The 21,910-nt window shown below is 41.9% G+C and overlaps 1 protein-coding gene across 1 annotated transcript in view; it reads left to right on the forward strand.

Moving 5' to 3' along the window:
- The window catches only part of ccdc57 (coiled-coil domain containing 57), a 180,332-nt gene that overhangs the window by 93,234 nt on the left and 65,188 nt on the right, over positions 1-21,910 (forward strand). The window contains exon 9 of the mRNA XM_078225529.1: positions 10,108-10,270. Within this exon, the coding sequence (XP_078081655.1) occupies positions 10,108-10,270 (163 nt within the window). The remainder of the gene's footprint in view (positions 1-10,107; positions 10,271-21,910) is intronic.

Raw genomic sequence — 21,910 nt, forward strand, 5'->3', positions numbered from 1 at the left:
GGTAAGATCATAGTGAATAATTAGGTCAAGACTGGTGATCAGTTCCTACCCTAAATTTATTTTTAAAAATTGGTTAAACATAGAATGAGAGCATTTAAAAATGAGTTATGCTACTTGTACAGCAATACAAACTGTGTCTGTAATAGAACAGGAGAGCTGGAGGCATCTGCTGGAATGAACCAGTAGGTAGACATAGTAGGAATTATTGAGACACGTTGAGAGAAAAATCGGGTGTGGGAATTAAACATTGCAAGGTTTAACATATTTAGGAAGCTTGGAGAGGGAAAATGGGGAGGTGGAGTAGCTGTCCTTATTAGGAATATCGCAACAACAGTTTTAAAAAAAGGATGCAGGTATCTTTTCTTCCCAAAAAATATACTTAATTCACAAAATCTATAAAAGTACTTTGCAAAATATTTCTTCTTGAAAATTACAGAAAGTGCAATAGAATCCAACCTGCCTCCATTCAACGTGTTCCAGTCTGGGGTGCCTCGATGCACGGTGTTTAAAAAATAATTCAAGGAATGTGAGCTGTGTTGGTTAGGCCAGCATATATTGTCCATCCCTAATTGCCCTTGAGCAGATGTGGTGAGCTGCCTGTTTGAACCACTGCAGTCCATGTGGTGTAGGTACAGCCATAGTGCTGTGAGGGAGGATGTTCCAGGACTTCGATCCATCGACAGTGAGGGAACAATAATATATTTCCAAATCAGGATGGTGAGTGGCTTAGAGGGGAGCTTCCAGGTAATGGTATTCCCATGTACCTGCTGTCCTTATCCTTCGACATGGTGGTGATTGTGGGCTTGGAAGGTGCTGTCTTAGGAGCCTGGTGAGTTCCTGCAGTTCATCTTGTAGATGGTACATACTGCTGCTACTGTGTGTCAGTGGTGGAGGAAGTGAATGGTTATGGATGGGGTGCCAGTCAAGCAGGCTATTTTGTCCTGTGTTGAATTTCTTAAGTGTTGTTGGAGCTGCACTCATCCAGGCAAGCAGAGCGTATTCCATGATGTTTATATGGCTAGTCCAGTTAAACTTCTGATCAATGGTAACTCCCAGGAAGTTAATCATGGAGGATTCAGCAATGATAATTCCATTGAATGTCAAGGGACGATATTTGGATTCTCTCTTGTTGGAGATGGTCATTGCCTGGCACTTATGTGGCACGAATGTTACTTGCTACTTGTCAGCCCAATCCTGGATATTGTCCAGGTCTTGCTGCATTTGGGCATGCGCTGCTTCAGTATCTGAAGAGTCACGAATAGTGCTGATCATCAGCGAACATCCACATTCTGACCTTATGATCAAAGAAAGATCACTGATGAAGCAGATGAAGATTGTTGGACTTAGGACACTATCCAGAGAAGAACCTGCAGTGTTGTCCTGGAGCTGAGATGACTGAACCCCAACAACCACAACCATCATCCTCTGTGCTTAGTATGATTTCAACCAGCGGAGACTTTTACCCTGATTGTTATTGACTTCAGTTTTGCTGGTGCTCCTTGATGCCTCACTCGGTCAAATATTGCCTTAATGTCAAGTGTATTCACTCTTGCCTCACCTCTGGAACTCAGCTCTTTTGACCATGTTTGAACCAAGGCTGTAATGAGGTCAAGAGCTGGGTGATCCTGGCAGAACTCAAACTGAGCATCAATGAGCAGATTATTGCTAAGCAAGTGCTACTTGATTACAAGGGTAAATGACACCTTTCATCATTCTACTGATGATCAAGAGAAGACTGATGGGGTAGTAATTGGCTGGGTTGAGGTTGTCTTGCTTTTTGTGTACAGGACATACCTGAGCAATTTTCCACATTGCTGGGTAGATGCCAGTGTTGTTGCTGTACTGGAACAGCTTAGCTAAGAGTATGGCAAGTTCTGGAGCACAGCTCTTCAGCAGTATTGCCAGAATATTGGCAGGGTCTTTGCAGCATTCAGTGCCTTCAGCTGTTTCTTGATATTATGTGGAGTGAATTGAATTGATTGAATGTAATGGCTTCAATCAGGCCACTGAGGTTGGCCTTTTGGAGTATGAACTCCCTGATCAAGGAGTCAATTGATAGGCCAATCAGGGAGTCTTTCCCTTGTATTTAACCGGGAGTGTCAGTTCCTCTGGCACTCCTGAACGTAGACTGCTGACTGATAGCACTCTGTGTACTGCTATGGAAATTGTAAATAAAGGGATTTTGGTGAAGGGACCTCTGCCTCCAAAGACTTATTACACTGAAGATAGGCATCTGTGATGCTGGGGACCTCCAGCGGAAGCTGAGATGGATTATCCACTTGGCACTTCTAGCTGAAGATTGTAGGAGATGCTTTTGCACAGATGAGCTGTGCTCCCCTGACATTGAGAATGGGGATATTTGTGGAGCTTCCTCTTCCAGTGAGTTGTTTAATTGTCCACTGCCATTCATGGCTAGATGTGGCAGGACTGCAGAGCTTAGATCTGATTCATTGTTTGTAGAGTTGTTTAGCGCTATCACTTGCTGCTTAGGCTGTTTGGCATGCAAGTAGTCCGGTGTTGTCGCTTCACCAAGTTAATACCTTTTTTTAGGTATGCCTGGTGCTGTTCCTGACATGAAGATAGTGTCACACAACACGATGGAGGGTATCCTCAATGTAAAGACGTTACTTCGTCTCCACAAGGATCTTGATCGCACTTGAGTTCTGCAGTGATCACTCTTACCAATACTGTCATTGACAGGTGCATCTGCAGCGCTTCTCGGCCTTTTGGCTAAGATCAAGTGTAGTATGGTCGGCAGCCCATGGTCGGCCGCACTTGGTTGAGTTCATTGGGTTGCACTGAAGCTTCATATGTTTCATATGAAGCAATTTTTAAAAGCGGCATCTCGGCCTTTTGGCTAAGATGCAAATGAGCTCAAGTCTTGGAGGAGGAACCTCCCCCTTCTCCAATCAGCTTGGCTCATGTAGATCAGGCCCAGGACAGGATGGTTTGGTCGCTCGCCCTGTCTTGTCAGCCTGGATCGGAAATGTCTCAACTTGTTGAGACTCTGAATTGGATTTGATTTGATTGAATTGGAAAAGTATTTTTTAAAAATCTGCAGCAGATAGGTTGGTGAGGATGAGGTCAAGTATGTTTGTCCCTCTTAGTTCCCTCCCCTCCTGCTGCAGACCCAGTCTAGCAGCTATGTCCATGAGGATTCAACCAGCTCAGTCAGTAGTGATGATACCAAGCTACTCCTGGTGATAAACATTGAAGTCCCCCACTTTTGCACCCTTGCCACCCTCAGTGTTACCTCCAGATGATATTCAACATGGAGGAGTTCTGATTCATCGGTTGAGGGGCGGAGATATGAATTCAGCAGCATGAGGTTTCCTTGCCAATGTTCAATCTAATACCTTGAGACTTCATGGGGTCCAGAGTCGATGTTGAGGACAACCCCCTCCTGACAGTGCCGCCACCACTACTACTAGGATGTTCTTACTGGTAGGACAGGACATACCAGGGATGGTAATGGTGATGTCTGAAACATTTTCTGTAAGATACGATTCCGTAAAGTTAACTATGTCAGGCTATTGCTTGACTAGCCTGTGGGCCAACTTTTCTAATTTTGGTAATGTTGATAAGTTTATTTATTAGTGTCACAAGTAGCTTACATTAACACTGCAATGAAGTTACTGTGAAAATTCCCTAGTCACCACATTCTGGTGCCTGTTCGGGTGCACTGAGGATGAATTTAGCATGGCTAATGCACCTAACCAGCACGTCTTTCGGAAGAAACCGGAGCACCCAGAGGAAACCCAGACAGACATGGAGAGAATGAGCAGACTCCACACAGTCACCCAAGCCGGGAATCGAACCCGGGTCCCTGGTGCTGTGAGGCAGCGGTGCTAATCACTGTGCCACTGTGCCATCTCCATAAGGAGGACTTTGCAGGGTCAACAGGGCTGAATTTAGCGTTGTAGTTTCTGGTGCCTAGGTCAATGGCAGGTGGTCCATCTGGTTTCATTCCTTTGAGACTTTTCATGATTTGGCACAACTGAGTTGCTTGCAAGACCATTTCAGAGAGCGTTTAAAATTCAACCACATTACTGTGGAGTCTGGAGTTGCATATAGACCAGGCCAGGTAAGGACAGCAGATTTTCTTCCCTGAAGGACATTAGTGAACTTGGTGGGTTTTTAACAGCAATCGACACTGGTTTCCTGGTTGTCAGTAGATTTTTTAATTCCAGAGTGTTTTTTTAAATTCAAATTCTACCACCTGCCTTGGTGGGTTTCGAATCTGGTTCCCCAGAGCATTAGCCAGGGTCTCTGGATTACTAATCTAGCAACAATACCACTATGCCATCACCTCCCTAGCAAGACACAAATTGAATCTATATGGATGGAGATAAAAGATAATAAAGTCAATTTCACTTTAGTCTTCAGACCACCTAATAATCAAAGGGAAAAGAAGAAAAATGTATAGACAAATAAGGAAATTCAGTAGAAAACATAGAATAATAATCATTGGGGGGGGGAGGTTTAACTATGCTAATTTTAATTGGACATTAGAGGGATAAAGAAATGGGGTTCCCACAATGTGTGCAGGAATCCTTTCTAACCCAAAAGATAAAGAGCCCCCAACAAGGGAAAATTCAATATTGGATCTAGAAGCCAAAGAAGGTAAGAGAAGTAAAAATAGTGGAACATGTATCTAGAACCTTTAAAGTAATAAAGTAGCCAAGGCACTTCATAGGAGCATGATGAAATAAAGTATGACAATATTAAGTCAACTTCCATCACAACTAAATGCTGATTTAAGGCAAGTTTTACCATTTTAAATAAAATGCAAAAATATTAAGGTAGAGAAGAAAAGCACAAAGCTCAGGTGAAAACTGACCTGTAGCATTGCAGCCAACAGCACTACAATCAAAAGGACAAGCAGCTGACATTGAGCCCCAAAAGGACATCTCAGATCAGATGAACAAAAACATAGTCAAAGAGATAGATTGTGAGAAGTATCATAAAGAAGGAAAATGAGGTAGAAAAGTGCAGGGTGAGTATTCCAGAGGTTGGGACCTAGGAAACTGAAGGCGTGGCCACCAATGGTGAGTGATTAAAATGAGGGATGCACAGAAAGCCAAAATTAGATGATCGCAGACATCGAGGAGGGTTGCGGGGCTGAGAGATTCCAGATATATGGAAGGGTGAGGTCGTAGAAGAATTTGAAAACAAGGATGATTATTTTAAAATCAAGATCAGGAGCCAATGCAGATCAGCGAGCACAGGTGCAATAGGGATGAGAGTCGGTGTGAGTGAAATCAGAATTTTGGATGACCTCAAGTTTACAGAGGGTAAAATGTGGGAGATCAGCCAGGAGTTTGTTGGAATAGTCGAGTCTAAAAGTAACAAAGGCATGAATGAGGGTTTCAGTGCAGATGAGCTAAGACAAGAGTGAAGTCAGATATGGAGGTGGAAATAGGTGGTCTTAATGATGACATGAATTTGAGGTCAGGGCTCATCTCGGGATCAAATGTGACATCAATGTTGCAACCAGACTGGTTTAATCTTAAACTGTTGCAAGTGACTATCTAGTGACTGTATAATATGTTTTAAGATGATAATGGAAAAGGACACCAGTCTAATAGATTGGAGAAAAACTGATTATGAGGGACTGAAAATAGAACTTGGGAAAATAAACTGGGCAACAATATTGTCTAACAGCAATGGCAAACATTTAAAATGGTGTACAGGAAAAATATACTCTGTCAAAAGGAAAATAAAACAAGAAACAGTAATGAGGCACTGTGGATGAAAAAAGACAATAGGGAAGAATTGAGGGTAAGGAAAGTACATAAACAGCAGAGGGGTGCATGATGAGAGAGAATACAAAGCGATTAGGAGAGAAGTAAACAAACAGTTCGGAAGGCTAAGAGGAACTGCGAAATTAAATTATAAGGAATGTAAAACAAAATATTTTACAGACACATCAATCTAAAGGGAATGAGATGAAAACACAGGCAGCAGGATATTCCCACCTGAGACGGGAATAGGGCCATTAAGGAATAGGCAGGATAATATCACAGATAACAGTAAAGAGATGGCGGAAATTTGCCAGGGAGATAGAAGAAGTGGACATGACATGGATTGGATTTGATTTATTATTGTCACATGTAATAGCACACAGTGAAAAGTATTGTTTCTTGCGTGCTATACAGACAAAGCATACCATACATAGGGAAGAAAAGGAGATAGTGCAGAATGTAGCATTACAGTCATAGCTAGGGTGTAGAGAAAGATCAACTTAGGTAGGTAGGTCCATTCAGAAGTCTGAAGGCAGCAGGGAAGAAGCTGTTTTTGAGTTGGTTGGTATGTGATCTCAGACTTTTTGGAATGATGAGGTAAGTGTGTTTGTAATAAGAAGTAGATGTACAAAAGAAATCAGTAAACTTATGAGGATAAAATGCCCGGTCCAGATGGATTACATCCACTCTTTTTAAAAGAATCTAGGGAGGAGATAGCAGAGACATTACTACACATCTTTAATTATTCAGTAGAAAGGGTATAGTAATGGAGAACTGGCAGATAGCTAACATAATATCTATTTTTAATAAAGGGGATGGAATATGTTCAGGGAATTATAGAACATCAGCTTAATATCAGTGACAGGACAAATAATGGAATCCCTACTAAAGGAGAGAATGGAAGAACATCTAGAAAATAAAAACATAACGTTGAATAGACAGCATAGATTTCAAAAGAGAAAATCTTGCTTGACCAACCTTTATTGAATTCTCTGCGGAGGTAACAGAGAGAATAAACAATGGTAATGCAGTGGATGTAATTTATGTGGGTTTTAAAAAGATCTTTGATTAGGTGACCCACAATAGATTAATTAATAAGGTTAGAGAATGTGGAGTTAGGGACAAGTTGCAGAATGAATTGTCAGCATACAAATCCTACAGTGCAGAAGGAGGCCATTTGGCCCATCGAGTTTGCACCGACAACAATCCTACCCAGGCCCTATTCCCGTAACGCAATACATTCACCCCACTAATCCCCCCTGACACTAGGGTCAATTTAGCATGACCAATCAACCTAACCCGCACATCTTTGGACTGTGGGAGGAAACCGGAGCACCCAGATGAAACCCACGCAGACATGGGGAGAATGTGCAAACTCCACACACACCCAAGGCCAGAATTGAACCTGGGTCCCTGGTGCTGTGAGGCAGCAATGCTAGCCACTGTACCGCCCTCTCTGCTTCCAAGACAGAAAGCAGAGAGTGGGAGTAAAAGGGTAGCAGAGGGTGGGTTGGTGGTGTTCCACAAGAAAGTGCTGGGATCACTGCTATTCAGAATTTACATGAACATTTGGGCTTTGCAATTTCTAAATTTGCAGATATCAAACTGAAGGAATAGACATTACTGAGTAGCACTGCAACAAATTACAGGAGGACAATAATAAACTTACAGAATGGTCATATAATTGGCAAATGAAGTTCAACATGGATAAATGTGAAGTAGTACACTTTGGCAGGAAGAAAAGGGGGAGCCACTTATTACTTGGAAAGGTGCAGGTTTAGGTGGCATGGAAGAAAAAGGAATCTCAGAGTATAATTACACCAATCAGTAAAATATAAACAAGGCCATTAAATCAAACAAGCAATAGGATTTATAGAATTGAGGAGTGGGGAAATTAAGCTAAGTGCATACTGAACCTTGGCTAGTTCACATTTAGATTACCTTATGTATATATAGAGACACTGGAAAAGGTGCAGAGAAGATTTCAAGGATGATATCAGAAATAGGAGCGTACACATATCAGGGAAGGATGACTAGGCTATCTCCTTTCTCTTGAAATAAAAAGGATGAGGGAGTGACCTCACAGAGGTCTTTAAAATTACGAAGGCTTTTGACAGATGGATACAAAGAAACTGTTTCCACTTGTGGGGATGAGCATAGCTGGAGGCCATTAATATAAGTTAGTCACCAAGAAAATCCAGTAAAGAATTCAGAAGAAAGGTCTTTATCTGATGAATGGTGAGAATGTTAAGTTCACTACCATAGGGAGAGGTTAAAGTGAATACTATGATACATTTAAGGAGAGGCAAGACAACGTGTGAGGGAGAAAGGAAAATAGGATTATTCTGATAGATTTAGTTGAGAAATAATGGGAAGATGCTCTCGGAGAACATAAATGCCAGCATGAACTAGTTGGGCCGAATGGCCTGTTTTTGTATCCTATATTCTATGTAATCCTGCATTATATATGCTCTTACTATGATGGTATTTGTTGTTAAATGGTAATGCAGCAATTTGGGAACAGAAAGTGAAGCTAGTCAAAGCAGTTTGAGCTAGGCAGTGCAAAACTGAGTTGGCACACTTAGTATTGATGGAAGAGTGTAATTGCAGCATGGCAAGTTTACATAGACCATTTCCGTTCTAAAATTGTGTCACAACCACGTAAAAGGCGCATAATTAACTTCTTGCCTAGTGGAACAATGACGCCTTGAAAATCAACAGAGTAGCCAATTTGTGTTTTTTTGAACTGTATATAGGAGATTGTAAGAAACCACCTCATGAGGCAAGGTCAGGAACACCCAGGAAGGACCCTGAGAAACTACATCAGAGAGGGTTCTTGGCCAAGTGAGGACAGTTAGAAAAGTATTAAGAAATCAAAAAAGAGTCCAGGCAATCTGCATGTGCCATAACCGCAGAATTAGTGAGTAATAGGAAACCATCTCTCTCTCTCTCTCTCTTTTAAAAACCTACTGACTCGCAAAGTGGCCCATGAGTGAATAATTCATGTGTGCCTGTTTATGTAACCCCCTTTTAATTTATGAGTGGTCAATTTGAAAATAACACAGCAGAGAAGCTTTAATCTTAAACAGGATAAAGATTAGTTTAAAACTAAAAGTTTAAAAGTTAGCAAAACTACTGCTTGAGGTTACTTAAGTAAAAGTGATAAAATACAAAAGACAAAGATTAAAATGTGAATGAAGAAAAAAAGATACTGAAGAATGAGATTTCAAATCAGTCTCCCTGCACCCATCTGTCTCTGCCCCACCATTCTTGTTCTGTCCTTGCCTCTATCTATATCCCTCTCTTAATAAGAACATAGAGTACAACAGCAGGGCAGTTAAGATAAACCTGCAACAAGAGATGGCAATAAATGCTGGCCTAGCCAGCAATGCTCATGTCAAGACAGACAACCAGGTCCAGGGGACCAGCCATTAGTCTCAATAGTTTTTCTAGTACGTTTTCTCTAGTGGTTGTGATTGTTTAAGTTCCTGCCTTCCTGTTACCTCCTGATTTTCAGGTACTCTTGGGATGTTTTTGTGCCTTCTACAGTGAAGACAAAATGCAATACTTCTACTATTTGCTTGCTTCCCATTATTAATTCCCCAGTCTCACCCTCTAAGGGATCAACACTTCCTTGAGTTAATCTTTTCCTTTTTAAATACTCGTAGAAACACTTATTAGCTGTTTTTTATATTTCTAGTTAACTTTCTCTCGTATTACAATTTCTTCCTCCATTTTATAAGTCATTCTTTGCTGGTTTCTAAAATCTGTCCAATCTTCTGACCTATCACTAATGTTCACAGTATTGTACACTTTTTTTTTAATTGGATACTATCCTTAAGTTGCTTAGTTAGCCATGGATGGTGCATCCTCATAGAGTCTCTCTTTCCCAAAGGAATATATCTTGCTGAGAGTTATGTAATATCTCCTTAAATTTCTGACACTGCTTCTCCACTGTCCTACCTTTTTAACCTATTTTCCCAGTTCACTTTGGCCAATTTTGTCTCATACCATTTTAATAAGTTATATAAACTTATACGAGTTTAAGATACAAGTCTCAGATCCACATTTCTCACACTCAAACTGAATGTGAAACTCCTATCATGTTATGATAACTGTTGTAGATTAGCAAGGACAGGGTGGTTGGACAAGCCGTGCTAGATGCAGCTTGGAACAGTTTTCAAGATAATTCATTGCAACAATTCTGAAGATGTCAGATATTTGCAATTGCCAGCAGATTCCCTGAGGTTGAATTACTGCTCTATATTCAGGGCCAGCTATTATCACAGTCTTCACAAGCTTATTGGATAATTCCTTTTCAAAAGTTATTACTACCCTCATACTGAAACTCTTCTGGATTTAGATATAAACAACAACTTGTCCGAGCAGTAGAGAGAGAGCGGGATCTGGAACAAATGAAAGTGCAGGCAGAGTTGGATTGGCAGCAACGCTGTGAGGAGATAGAGAGAAGTCAGTACGCAAAATCTGAAGAACTAATTCATAGTCTGAGCCAAGCCCGAGACCAGGTAAGTCAAAGAAAACAAATTCAGTAAATTTGGGAAATTTTTTTCAGATCAGACCTCTGTTTCAACATCCATTTTGAAGCACCGGAGACCATCCCCCAAGATTATTGTTTTGAGGATTTCTGGTTTTGGTGTCAGTTCCAATTTATGTGATTGAATGTCAATCCTTAAACATTCCAAGTAATACCATTACAAGCAATTGAAGAGGGCACTCAGTAGAGCATATACCTCCATCACACTGTTAACTCTATGTTAATGCTATCTATCACATCCTTCCTATAGTGAGGTGACCATGACTTCACCTAGTACTGGGTGGATGGGTATAGAGGGATATGGGCCAAATGCGGGCAATTGGGACTAGCTTAGGGGCTTAAAAAAAGGGTGGCATGGACAAGTTGGGCCAAAGGGCCTGTTTCCATGCTGTAAACCTCTATGACTCTATGACTCTGTGACTCTACAGATCTTCTTTGAGACTTTTCCCTGCCTGGTTGGTATTCTAACTACAAAACTAAAAAAAGCCGTTTTATTAAGAGCTTCCATCTCACTGAGGAGGCTTTAGGCCAATCCGCACAACAACTTGTTCTGAAAAGTCTGCTCATATTTTAACAGTTGCAACAATTTCCACTGCAGCAGCTGAGACAATCTATAATATTCTAAAATTGGCAACAACGTTCTAAATAAAATAACCCACAACATTCTTAAACAAGAAGTCAATTTGTCTTATCCTGCAAATAAAGACATTACAGGATCCAGATTTGCATCTGTGCCAAAAACTGAGCCATACCGTATGTATGCATCAAGTTTCATCGATATCTATCCATTATTTTTTGAGGTTGTTTACAAACTGACTAACAGGCAAAAATATTACCTTCAATCACTTCAGTGATAGAGGTAATTACATCAACTGGGTTGAATGTATTTTTTTCAAAAGCATTCCCATTTGATTGATTCATATATTTTGTTAGCATTTTCTTTTTCAGAAATATATACTGATAATTTGTTGTCATGAGTTTAGATATTTTGAATGTTTTGCTTGCACATTTAATTTTCTGGTTGATTTTTCTCTCCTCCCTCTTTCCGATGGATCCTAGACACATGGCATATTCTCTGGCGCTTTGTGAATTATTCAGATATAAGCTCTGATATTGTGTTGGCAGTGTATTTAATTGAATGCGAGCAAAGATGAACCCAACTTTTTCATTTTCATGAAATGTACAGCTCAGAAGCAGGCCATTTGGTCCATCTAATCATACCAGCATTTATGGTCCACTCAAGCCCTCTCCTATCCTTCCTAATCTTTCTACCAGCAGAACCCACTATTCGCTTGGTCGTCGTGTGCTTATCTATGTTCCTTTTAAATGCATTTATACTACAGACTTAAGCTACTTTCTTAGTTGCTGGCTCCACATTCTCATATCTTTCTGGTTAAAGAAGTTGATTTATTGGTGGCTATTATATATTGATGGCTCCTAGTTTTTGCTCTTCCTGACAAGTGGAATGGAACGTCTATTGTATCCAAACGTTTCATAATTTTAAAGACCTGTACTAGCTCATCCTTTTTTCAAGAGAAAAAAAAACTCAGTTTGTTCATCCATTCCTTATGGGTACGATCTTACCATTCTAATATCATCCTTGTAAATCTTTTTTTGCACACTCTCCAGTGCCTCTATTCTTTTAATAATAGTGACCCGAACTATACACAGTACTTCCAAGTGTGGTCTAGCCAAGGTTTGATATAAGTTTAGCATAACTCACCAACTTTTCAATTCTATCCTTCTAGAAATAAACTGTGACGCATGATTTGCTTTTAGGTTTGCCTTATCGATCTGCTTTGCACTTTTTCGGTATCTCTGTATTTGTACTGTGTGGTCCCTTTGTTTCTCTACCCCATTTAGATTATCATTTTCGAAGTAATATTCAATCTCCTTATTTTTCTTGCCAAAATTTAATACTCACACTTCTGCAAAATTATTAATGGCTTATAAATTGTTGTAGTCCTCTGCAGTATTGACTAACCCTCACATATTGTTAGTCACAAATCTGAAATTGTGTTTTGCTTCCAAATTCTAAATTGTAAATATAAATTATGGATAGCAACCATGCCAGAACTGAACCTTGTGGGACCTTGCATCCCATCTTCTGGTACTCTGAATAGCTGTTCTTTACTCCTTCTTGCTACTTTTTATTTTCCAGCTAGCTACTTATCCATTCCGTTACTTGTCCCTTGACTCTATATGCTTTGATGTTATTCATTTGCCCATTGTGTGAAACCTTATCTAAAGCCTTTTGTAAATTTAGATATGTTACATCCACTGTGCTACCTTTGTCTATTTATTCTCTGGTACCTCTTCAAAGAATTCAATAAGGTTAGCCAAGCAAGACATTCCCTTTTAATATTGGCTATTTATTATATTTTTGATTTCCAGATTTTAAAAAAAAATTCTTCTTTAATAGTAGGAAAAGAAATGGACTTAGGTCTATAGTTTCTTGGACACATCCCATCTCCCTTCTTAAAATATAGCTATGATGTTGGCTATCACTGGTACTACCCCTTTTCTAGTGAATTATTAAATATGTAGGATAGTGCTCCAGCTATTCTTATCTAGATTCTTTTGTAATGTGAGAGTCCGCCATGATTAGGGATTTAATCCTTTCTTGAGATACATTAGTTAATATTTCTCCTTTTTTAATTTTAAATAGTTGTATAATTTCTGTTCTCATCTTCCAGTGCCACATTCAATTGATCCATCTACTTGATAAATACTGAACCAAAATGATGAGTTATTAATTCTGATGTTTCATTGTGGCTGCCTGTGATCTTTGATCTAACAGTTCCACAATGACCCTGTTCCCCATTTTTTCTCTTCTATCTTTATTCACCTTATGGTTTTGTGTGCACGCTCCCAGGAAGAGTTGCTTTGTCCTAATTGCTAACTTTCCCTTTTGCAACCACAGAGACTCAAATATTGGCCTTGCCCCTGTCCTTGTTGATGAGATGTCCCGCACATCAGCATTCTGAGGGAGGAGGATCTCTTCGTGGTGGGTAGGGATGGGTGGGATGTTGACAGGGCCCTCTGCTTATAGACTTCCCTGATTCATAAGAAGGAGGTGCTCAAGAAGAATACACATTCCTATCAGATGGAAGGAAGCACATACAAGGATATATGATGAAACAACTATGAGATAGGTCAACTGGCAATGAGGAATGCCATCTCCAGGAGCAGAGGCACACACATGCTCATGCAGCTAAAACTATTGAAATGACAGCTCAGGGAGCATGGGGAGCATTGCCAGGCATCCTCTGAATGTGGTAATATTAGGATGTTTCACCATGTCTATGATGGCCCCTATTTCTCCATCCCAGCATTTTTCGTGGCTTGACACTTTGGCCAAATCAAGGGCCAGTGACACTTCAAAGTGCATCAGTGACACTGTGGACCCCTGTATCCAGGCATTATCTTTCCTTCTCCCTGGCATTGAACTCCCAATTGGCCTAAAGACGCAGTTAGGACAATGCCTCTCTCCCTCACCATTCACAGCACTTCATTCTCGAACACTGATGCATTTTAAACTTCAGCCTCCTGACTAACAGTACTAGGGCTATAACTTCTGTTTGTGTATCATCAAGGCTGCTGAGCACACAGCTCTTCCATGGTCAGGAGAACTCTGTGACTTCAGGATATCTGTCTCTCTTTTTTATTCATTCAAGGGACATGGGCATTGCTGGCCAGTTGCCCTTGAGAAGGTCTGGTGGTGAGCTGCCTCCTTGAAACGCTGCAGTCCATGTGCTGTGGGTTGACCCACAATCCTATTAGGGAGGGAATTCCATGATTTTGACCCAGCGACTGAAGGAACGGCGATATATTTCCAAATCAGGATGGTGAATGGTTTGGAGGGGAACTTGCAGGTGGTGGTGTTCCCATGTATTTGTTGCCTTTGTCCTTCTAGATGGAATTGGCCGTGGGTTTGGAAGGGGCTATCTAAGAATCTTTGGTGATTTGCTGCAGTACACACTGCTGCTACTGAGCATGGAGGGAGTGGATGTTTGTGGATGTGGTGCCAATCAAATGGGCAGCTTTGTCCTGGATGGTGTCAAGCTTCTTGAGTGTTGCTGGAGCTGCACCCATCCAAGTAAGTGGGGAGTATTCCATCACACTCCTGACTTGCGCCTTGTAGATGGTGGACAGGCTGTAGGGAGTCAGGAGGTGAGTTACTCACCGCAGTATTCCAAGCCTCTGACCTGCTCTTGTAGCCACTGTGTTTATGTGGTGAGTCCAGTTGAGTATCTGGTCAGTGATAACTCCAAGGCTGTTGACAGTGGGGTATTCAGTGATGGTTACACCATTGAAAGTCAAGGGGTGGTGGTTAGATTGTCTCTTATTAGTGATGGTCATTGCCTGGCATTTGTGTGCGCGAATGTTACTTGTCAGCCAAAGCCTAGATATTGTCCAGGTCTTGTTGCATTTGAACATGGGCTGCTTCAGTATTTGAGGAGTCACAAATGGTGCTGAACATAGAATCATAGAATCCCTACAGGGCAGAAGGAGGGCATTCGGCTCATATAGCCTCCACCAACAACAATCCCACCTGATCCCCATAACCCCACATATTTACCCTGCAAGTCCACCTAACACTAAGGGGCACTTTAGCATGGCCAATTAACCTAACCCGCACATCTTTGGACTGTAGGAGAAACCCACGCAGACACGGGGAGAACGTACAAACTCCACACAGGCAGACACCCCGAGGCCAGAATTGAACCTAGGTCCCTGGCGCTGTGAGGCAGCAGTGATAGCCTCTGTGCCACCCCCATTGTGCAATCATCGGCGAACATCCCCACTTCTGACCTTATGACGGAGGGAAGGTCATTGATGAAATAGCTGCAAATGGTTGGGCCTCGGACACTACCCTGAGGGACTCCTGCAGCGATGTCCTGGAGCTGAGATGACTGACCCCCACAACCACAAATAACTTCCTATGTGCCAGAAGTGACTGCAACCAGTTTGCCCCTAATACCCATTGATTCCAGTTTTGCTAGGGCTCTTTTATACCACCCTCGGTTGAATGTGCTCTCGATGTCAAGGGCTGTCACTCTCACATCACCTCTGGAATTCAGCTCTTTTGTCCATGTTTGAACCAAGGCTATAATGAGATCAGGAGCTAAGTGACCCTGGCGAAACTCAAACTTAGTGTCACTGAGCAGATTATTGCTGAGAAGGTGCTGCTTGATAGCACTGTTGATGACCCCTTCTATCACTTTGCTGATGATCGAGAGTAGACTGATGGGGCAGTCATTGGCCAATTGGATTTATCCTGCTTTTTGTGTACAGGACATATCTGGACAATTTTCCACATTGTCGGGTAAATGTCTCATGAGCGACCCTCAGCCATACCTTCCTTGGTAAACCTTGCAAACTTTCTGTTATCATTGGCAGGGAACAAAATGTTTCAGGCTTAATCATTGCTTTCATTAAAGCATCAGAAAACAGGGAGGTTGCCCTGGCAGGAGGATTGAATGCCTTTGTACTCCCTGCCCTTTGTTTTGCATCCTCCATCCATCCCTTGGACAAATGACAAGCTTTAGCAATGGCTGATACTCTCCCTTTAAATTGGGTTCACAGCTGTCTATCTCCCAACTTCCCAAGTCCACTGCTGTGGCAAATGTGACTGCTGCTTTACATAACAAAACTACAATGTGCACTGGTTACCAGTATGATGCTGGGTCGGATCTCAGAAGTGACCCAGTCCCAGAATGGAAATACCCCTTATTGTTGTGTATGTACCCAAATTGCTCCAGCAAGAGAACCGTCCAGGCCACAATCCCTCCACTGTGCATTAGCTATCAAAGGGTGGAATTTATGGAATGTGAGGAGTGCAGAATATTTGAAGTTTGACGTTACATTGACTATTTGGCATTCTTCTGCAAGATTTCTGTATCTCCTTCTGTTTCGCCTCTGCTATTCAGTGTTCTGAGTCTAATTCCCATGACTCCTATCAACCTTCTGCATTGTCTGTTGAAGAGAAACATAGATGGCAAAACAATTGGAGGCATGTGAGTATCTTTAAAATTATAGCTCTGTTGTTAGGATGGTGAAAGGTTAATTGGCATTGAAATTTATTGATATTAGTTCTTGGCCATGGATATGGTGCTTAAATGAGAACTAATAGAAAAGGTCATGTTGAGGTCATTTGTCTGCGAGCTGCTTGAAAGTTGTAATTTTACCCATGCAGAGGAGTCAGTCTAATTTAGTAATATTTTCATGCCAGTTTCTGAATCCACTTGTGAGCATTTATTCAGCAGACTGGAAAGATAGTGAGTAGTTTGAGTAAAATAGAGGCTCACCATTGTTGTTATTTGTGCTACAGTGGATGGTTCTGCATGCCTGATCTCTTTGTGTTTGGGGGACAGGTCATGTATACTAATTAGCAAGGGAAGTTTCAAGAGGTGCTTCTGTGATATAAAAACAACATGAGTCTGCCAGCTTCAGCTGCAATAAATTTAACCAGTTTTCATGTCAGTGACTTACATTAGGGAACTTTTTTAATGATTACTTTTGTGGGAAGGGATTTTCATGACCTGCATGGCCCACCTACTCACCATATGAATTCACAGACTAGAAAATCATCACTTCTACCCATAGTGAAGTGTGCCACAGCTACAGACATAACTGCTGGGTAATCTTCGAATATGAGCCAAATGTTCTCTGGTGCTGTGTGTGTTGCTCATTTCCAGTTACTTTATGCAGATATCCAGATGCATCTGTTGTTCTAAAAAGCCAACAAAGATTTGGAGTTTACAAAAAAAGGTAGGAATGGTGAGGCACAGTGGAGATGAAAAGGAACCTGAAATTGTCTGATTAATCCTATTTGTGCACTGATTATTATAGGAAAAACCTTGATGCGAATTGTGAAGCTATCTGCCGATAATTTTTTCTCCTTCTGTTGATTCTAATACATCTGGTAGAAGGGCTGAATTCCTGATCTGATTCAGCAAATTCACTTGTTGCTAAATAGCCACAAATGGTACAGACCAGCAAGATGCGACGGCTCAATTCTTGTTCTACGCTGAGTTAATGGCTTTCAGCAAAGTGGGAGGTATCATTGATACTGCCATCCAGTAGTATTTGGACAGCAATAATCTGCTTAGTGCTCAGTTTGGGTTCTGCCAGTTCCATTCGGCTTCTGGCCACATTAAAGCTTGGACAAAGAGCTGAATTCCAGAGGTGAGGTAAGAGTGCCTGCACTTGACATCAAGACAGAATTTGACTAGGTGTGGCATTAAGGAGCCCTGGCAAAATTGAAGTCATTGGGAACCAGGGAAAATTCTCCACAGGTTGAAACCAAACCTAGCACAAAGGAAGATGGCTGTGGTTGTTGGAGGCCAATCATCTCAGTACTTTGATTTGATTTATTATTGTCACATGTACCACTGGATACAAAATTGACTTCTTGACAGAAGCCAGAGGGTGGTTGTAGAGGGTTGTTTTTCAAACTGGAGACCTGTGACCAGCGGTGTGCCTCAGGGATCAGTGCTGGGTCCACTGTTATTTATCATTTATGTTAATGATTTGGATGAGAATATAGGAGGGATGATTAGTAAGTTTGCAGATGACACCAAGATTGGTGGCATAGTGGACGGTGAAGAAAGTTACCTTGGATTGCAACGGGATCTTGATCAATTGGGCCAGTGGGCTGACGAATGGCAGATGGAGTTTAATTTAGATAAATGCGAGGTGATGCATTTTGGTAGATTGAACCAGGGCAGGACTTCCTCAGTTAATGGTAGGGCATTGGGGAGAGTTACAGAGCAAAGATTTCTGGGGGTACAGGTTCATAGCACCTTGAAAGTGGAGTCACAGGTGGACAGAGTGGTGAAGAAGGCATTTGGCATGCTTGGTTTCATCGGTCAGAACATTGAATACAGGAGCTGGGATGTCTTGTTGAAGTTGTACAAGATACTGGTAAGACCACACTTGGAATACTGTGTGCAATTCTGGTCACCCTATTATAGAAAGGACATTATTAAACTAGAAAGAGTGCAGAAGAGATTTACTAGGATGCTACCGGGACTTGATGGTTTGAGTTATAAGGAGAGACTGGATAGACTGGGACATTTTTCTCTGGAGTGTAGAAGGCTGAGGGGTGACCTTATAGAGATCTATAAAATAATGAGGGGCACAGATCAGCTAGATAGTCAATATCATTTCCCAAAGGTAGGGGAGTCTAAAAATAGAGGGCATAGGTTTAAGGTGAGAGGGGAGAGATACAAAAGTGTCCAGAGGGGCAATTTTTTCACACTCAGGGTGGTGAATGTCTGGAACAAGCTGCCAGAAGTAGTAGTAGAGACAAGTACAATTGTCTTTTAAAAAGCATTTAGATAGTTACATGGCCCATAGTTATATGGGCCAAATGCAGGCAATTGGGATAAACTTAGGGGTTTAAAAGAAAGGGCGGCATGGACAGGTTGGGCCAAAGGGCCTGTTTCCATGCTGTAAACCTATGACTCTATGTATTAGGATACAGTGAAAAGTATTGTTTCTTGCGCGCTAAACAGACAAAACCCACTGTTCTTAGAGTACATAAGGGAGAAGGAAAGAAGAGTGCAGAATATAGTGTTACAATCATAGCTAGAGTGTAGAGAAAGATCAGTTTAATATATGGTAGGTCCATTCAAAAGTCTGATGGCAGCATGCAATAAGCTGTTCTTGAGTCGGTTGGTACATGATCTCAGACTTTTGTATCTTTTTCCCGATGGAAGAAGGGAGAAGAGAGAATGTCCAGGGTGCGTGGCATCCTTGATTATGCTGGCTGCTTTTCCAAGTCAGCAAGAAGTATATACGGAGTCAATGGATGGGAGGCTGGTTTGCGTGATGGACTGGGCTACGTTCATAACCTTTGTAGTTGCTTGAGGTCTTGTTCAGAGCAGTAGCCATACCAAGCTGTAATACATCTGGAAAGAATGCTTTCTATGGTGCATCTGTAAAAATTGGTGAAAGTCGTAGCAGACATGCCAAATTTCATTAGCCTCCTGAGAACGTAGAGGCTTTGGTGGGCTTTCTTAATTATAGTGTCGGTATGGAGGGACCAGGACAGGTTGTTGGTGATCTGAACATCTAGAAACTTGAAGCTCTCTACCATTTCCACTTCAACACCGTTGATGTAGACAGGGGCAAGTCTACGACTATCTCCTTCGTTTTACTGACATTGAGGGAGAGATGATTGTCGTCGCACCATTTCACCAGGTTTTCTATCTCTTTCCTGTACTCCATCTCGTCATTGCTTGACATCTGACCCACTACGGTGGTATCATCAGCAAACTTGAAAATGGAGTTGGAGCACAATTTGGCCACACATTGCTGCAGGAGTTCATAAAGGTAGTGTCCTGGACCATCTTCAGCATCAATGACCTTCCCTCCATTATAAGGTCAGAAGTGGGGATGTTTGCTGATGATTGTACAGTGCTTAGTACCATTCACAATTCTTCAGATACGGATGTAGTCTGTGTTGCATTAGTGTTCAGGAAGACTTGGACAAGGTTTGGGCTGAGTGGCAAGTAACCTTCATGCCACACAAGTATCAGGCGATGACCATTTCCAACAAGAGAGAATGTAACCATCTCCCCTTGACATTCAATGGCATTACCATTCTTGAATCCTTGATGACCAGCAATCTGGCGTTACCATTGACTGGAAACTGAACTGGTCTAGCCAATATTCTCCACATGCCTGGATGAGTGTAGCTCCAAAAGCATTCAAGAAGCTTGACACTATGCAGGACAAAGCAGTCTGGTTGATGCACCCCATCTACCAATTTGAACATTTACTCTACTTAATTCTGATAACCTCCTATTATAGAAGAATGAATCCAATGCTGATCTTTGCTTCATTCAGGTTTATTTCCAAGGCTTCTGAGCAAAGACGAAAAACGCTCCGTGTTCATTCCCCGCCAAACACCAGGCAGCCAGTTTTGGCTGATTCTTCCTTATATACAATTGAGTATAATTAATAAATCAACATCCAGTACCTGTTTACCTTGTTAACTTCAAGTACTGGCTGTTTAATCTTCACTAAATAGAACCTATTGGATTCTAACACTCCCGCCACCACTGATGCACAGTTGCAACAGTGTGTACCATTTACACGATGCACTTTAGCAATTCACCAAGGCTCATAGAATCCCTACAGTGCAGAAAAAGGCCATTTGGCCCAATGAGCCCACACCAACAACTATCCCACGCTGGCCTTATCCCTGTAACCCCTCGTATTTACCCTGCTAGTCCCCCTGACACTAAGGGGCAATTTAGCATGTCCAATCCACCTAACCCGCACATCTTTGGACTGTGGGAGGAAACCAGAGCACCCGGAGGAAACCCACACAAACATGGGGAAAACATGTGAACTCCACACAGGCGTTTACCCAAGGCTGAATTGAACCCGGGTCCCTGGCGCTTTGCCACCATGCCGCTCCAGTGGCATGGTGGCACAGTGGTTAGCACTGCTGCCTCACAGCACCAGGGACCCGGGTTTGATTCCCGGCTTGGGAATTTGCGGATTCTTTGCGGATTCTGCACGTTCTCCCCATGTGTGCATGTGTTCCCTCCAAGTGCTTTTTCCTCCCACAATCCAAAGATGTGTTGGTTAGGTGCATTGGCCATGCTAAATTCTCCATCAGTGCACCTGAATAGGCGCCGGAGTGTTGCGACTAGGGTATTTTCACAGTGACTTCATTGCAGTAAGCCTACTTGTGACACTAATAAACATAGAAACATATAAGATAGGAGCAGAAGGAGGCCATTTGGCCCTTCGAGCCTACTCAGCCATTCATTATGATCATGGCTGATCGTCCAACTCAATAGCCTAATCCTGCTTTTTCCCCATAACCTTTGATCCCATTCGCACCAAGTGCTATATCTAGCCACCTCTTGAATACATTCAATATTGTGGCATCAACTACTTCCTGTGGTAATGAATTCCACAGGCTCACCACTCTTTGGATGAAAAAATGTCTCCTCACCTCCATCCTAAATGGTCTACCCTCAGACTGTGACCCCTGATTCTGGACTCCCCCACCATTGGGAACATCCTCCCTGCATCTACCCTGTCTAGTCCTGTTAGAATTTTATAAGTCTCTGAGATTCCCCATTATTCGTCTGAACTCCAATGAAATCAATCCTAACCTAGTCAATCTCTCCTCATACATCAGCCCCGCCATCCCCGGAATCAGCCTGGTAAACCTTCGCTGCACTCCCTTGAGAGCAAAAACATCCTTCTTCAGAAAAGGAGACCAAAAGTGCACACAATACTCTAGGTGTGGCCTCAACAAGGCCCTGTATAATTGCAACAACACATCCCTGCTCCTGTACTCAAAACCTCTCACAATGAAGGCCAACATACCATTTGCCTTGTTTGCCGCCTGCTGCACCTTCATGCTTACATTCAGTGACTAGCGCAAAAGGACACCCAGGTCCTGCTGCACATTCCCCTCTCCCAATTTACAGCCATTCCAGGTAGTAATCTGCTGCCTTGTTTTTGCTTCCAAAGTGAATAACCTCACACTTAGATAAATAAACTTTAAAACTTTAAACTTTGATAGCATCTTCCAAACCTATTATTTCATGGCAAAGCATTGGAACACCACTACCTG

The sequence above is a fragment of the Mustelus asterias genome, chromosome 12 (genome assembly GCF_964213995.1).
Source record: "Mustelus asterias chromosome 12, sMusAst1.hap1.1, whole genome shotgun sequence".
Taxonomy (NCBI): domain Eukaryota; kingdom Metazoa; phylum Chordata; class Chondrichthyes; order Carcharhiniformes; family Triakidae; genus Mustelus; species Mustelus asterias.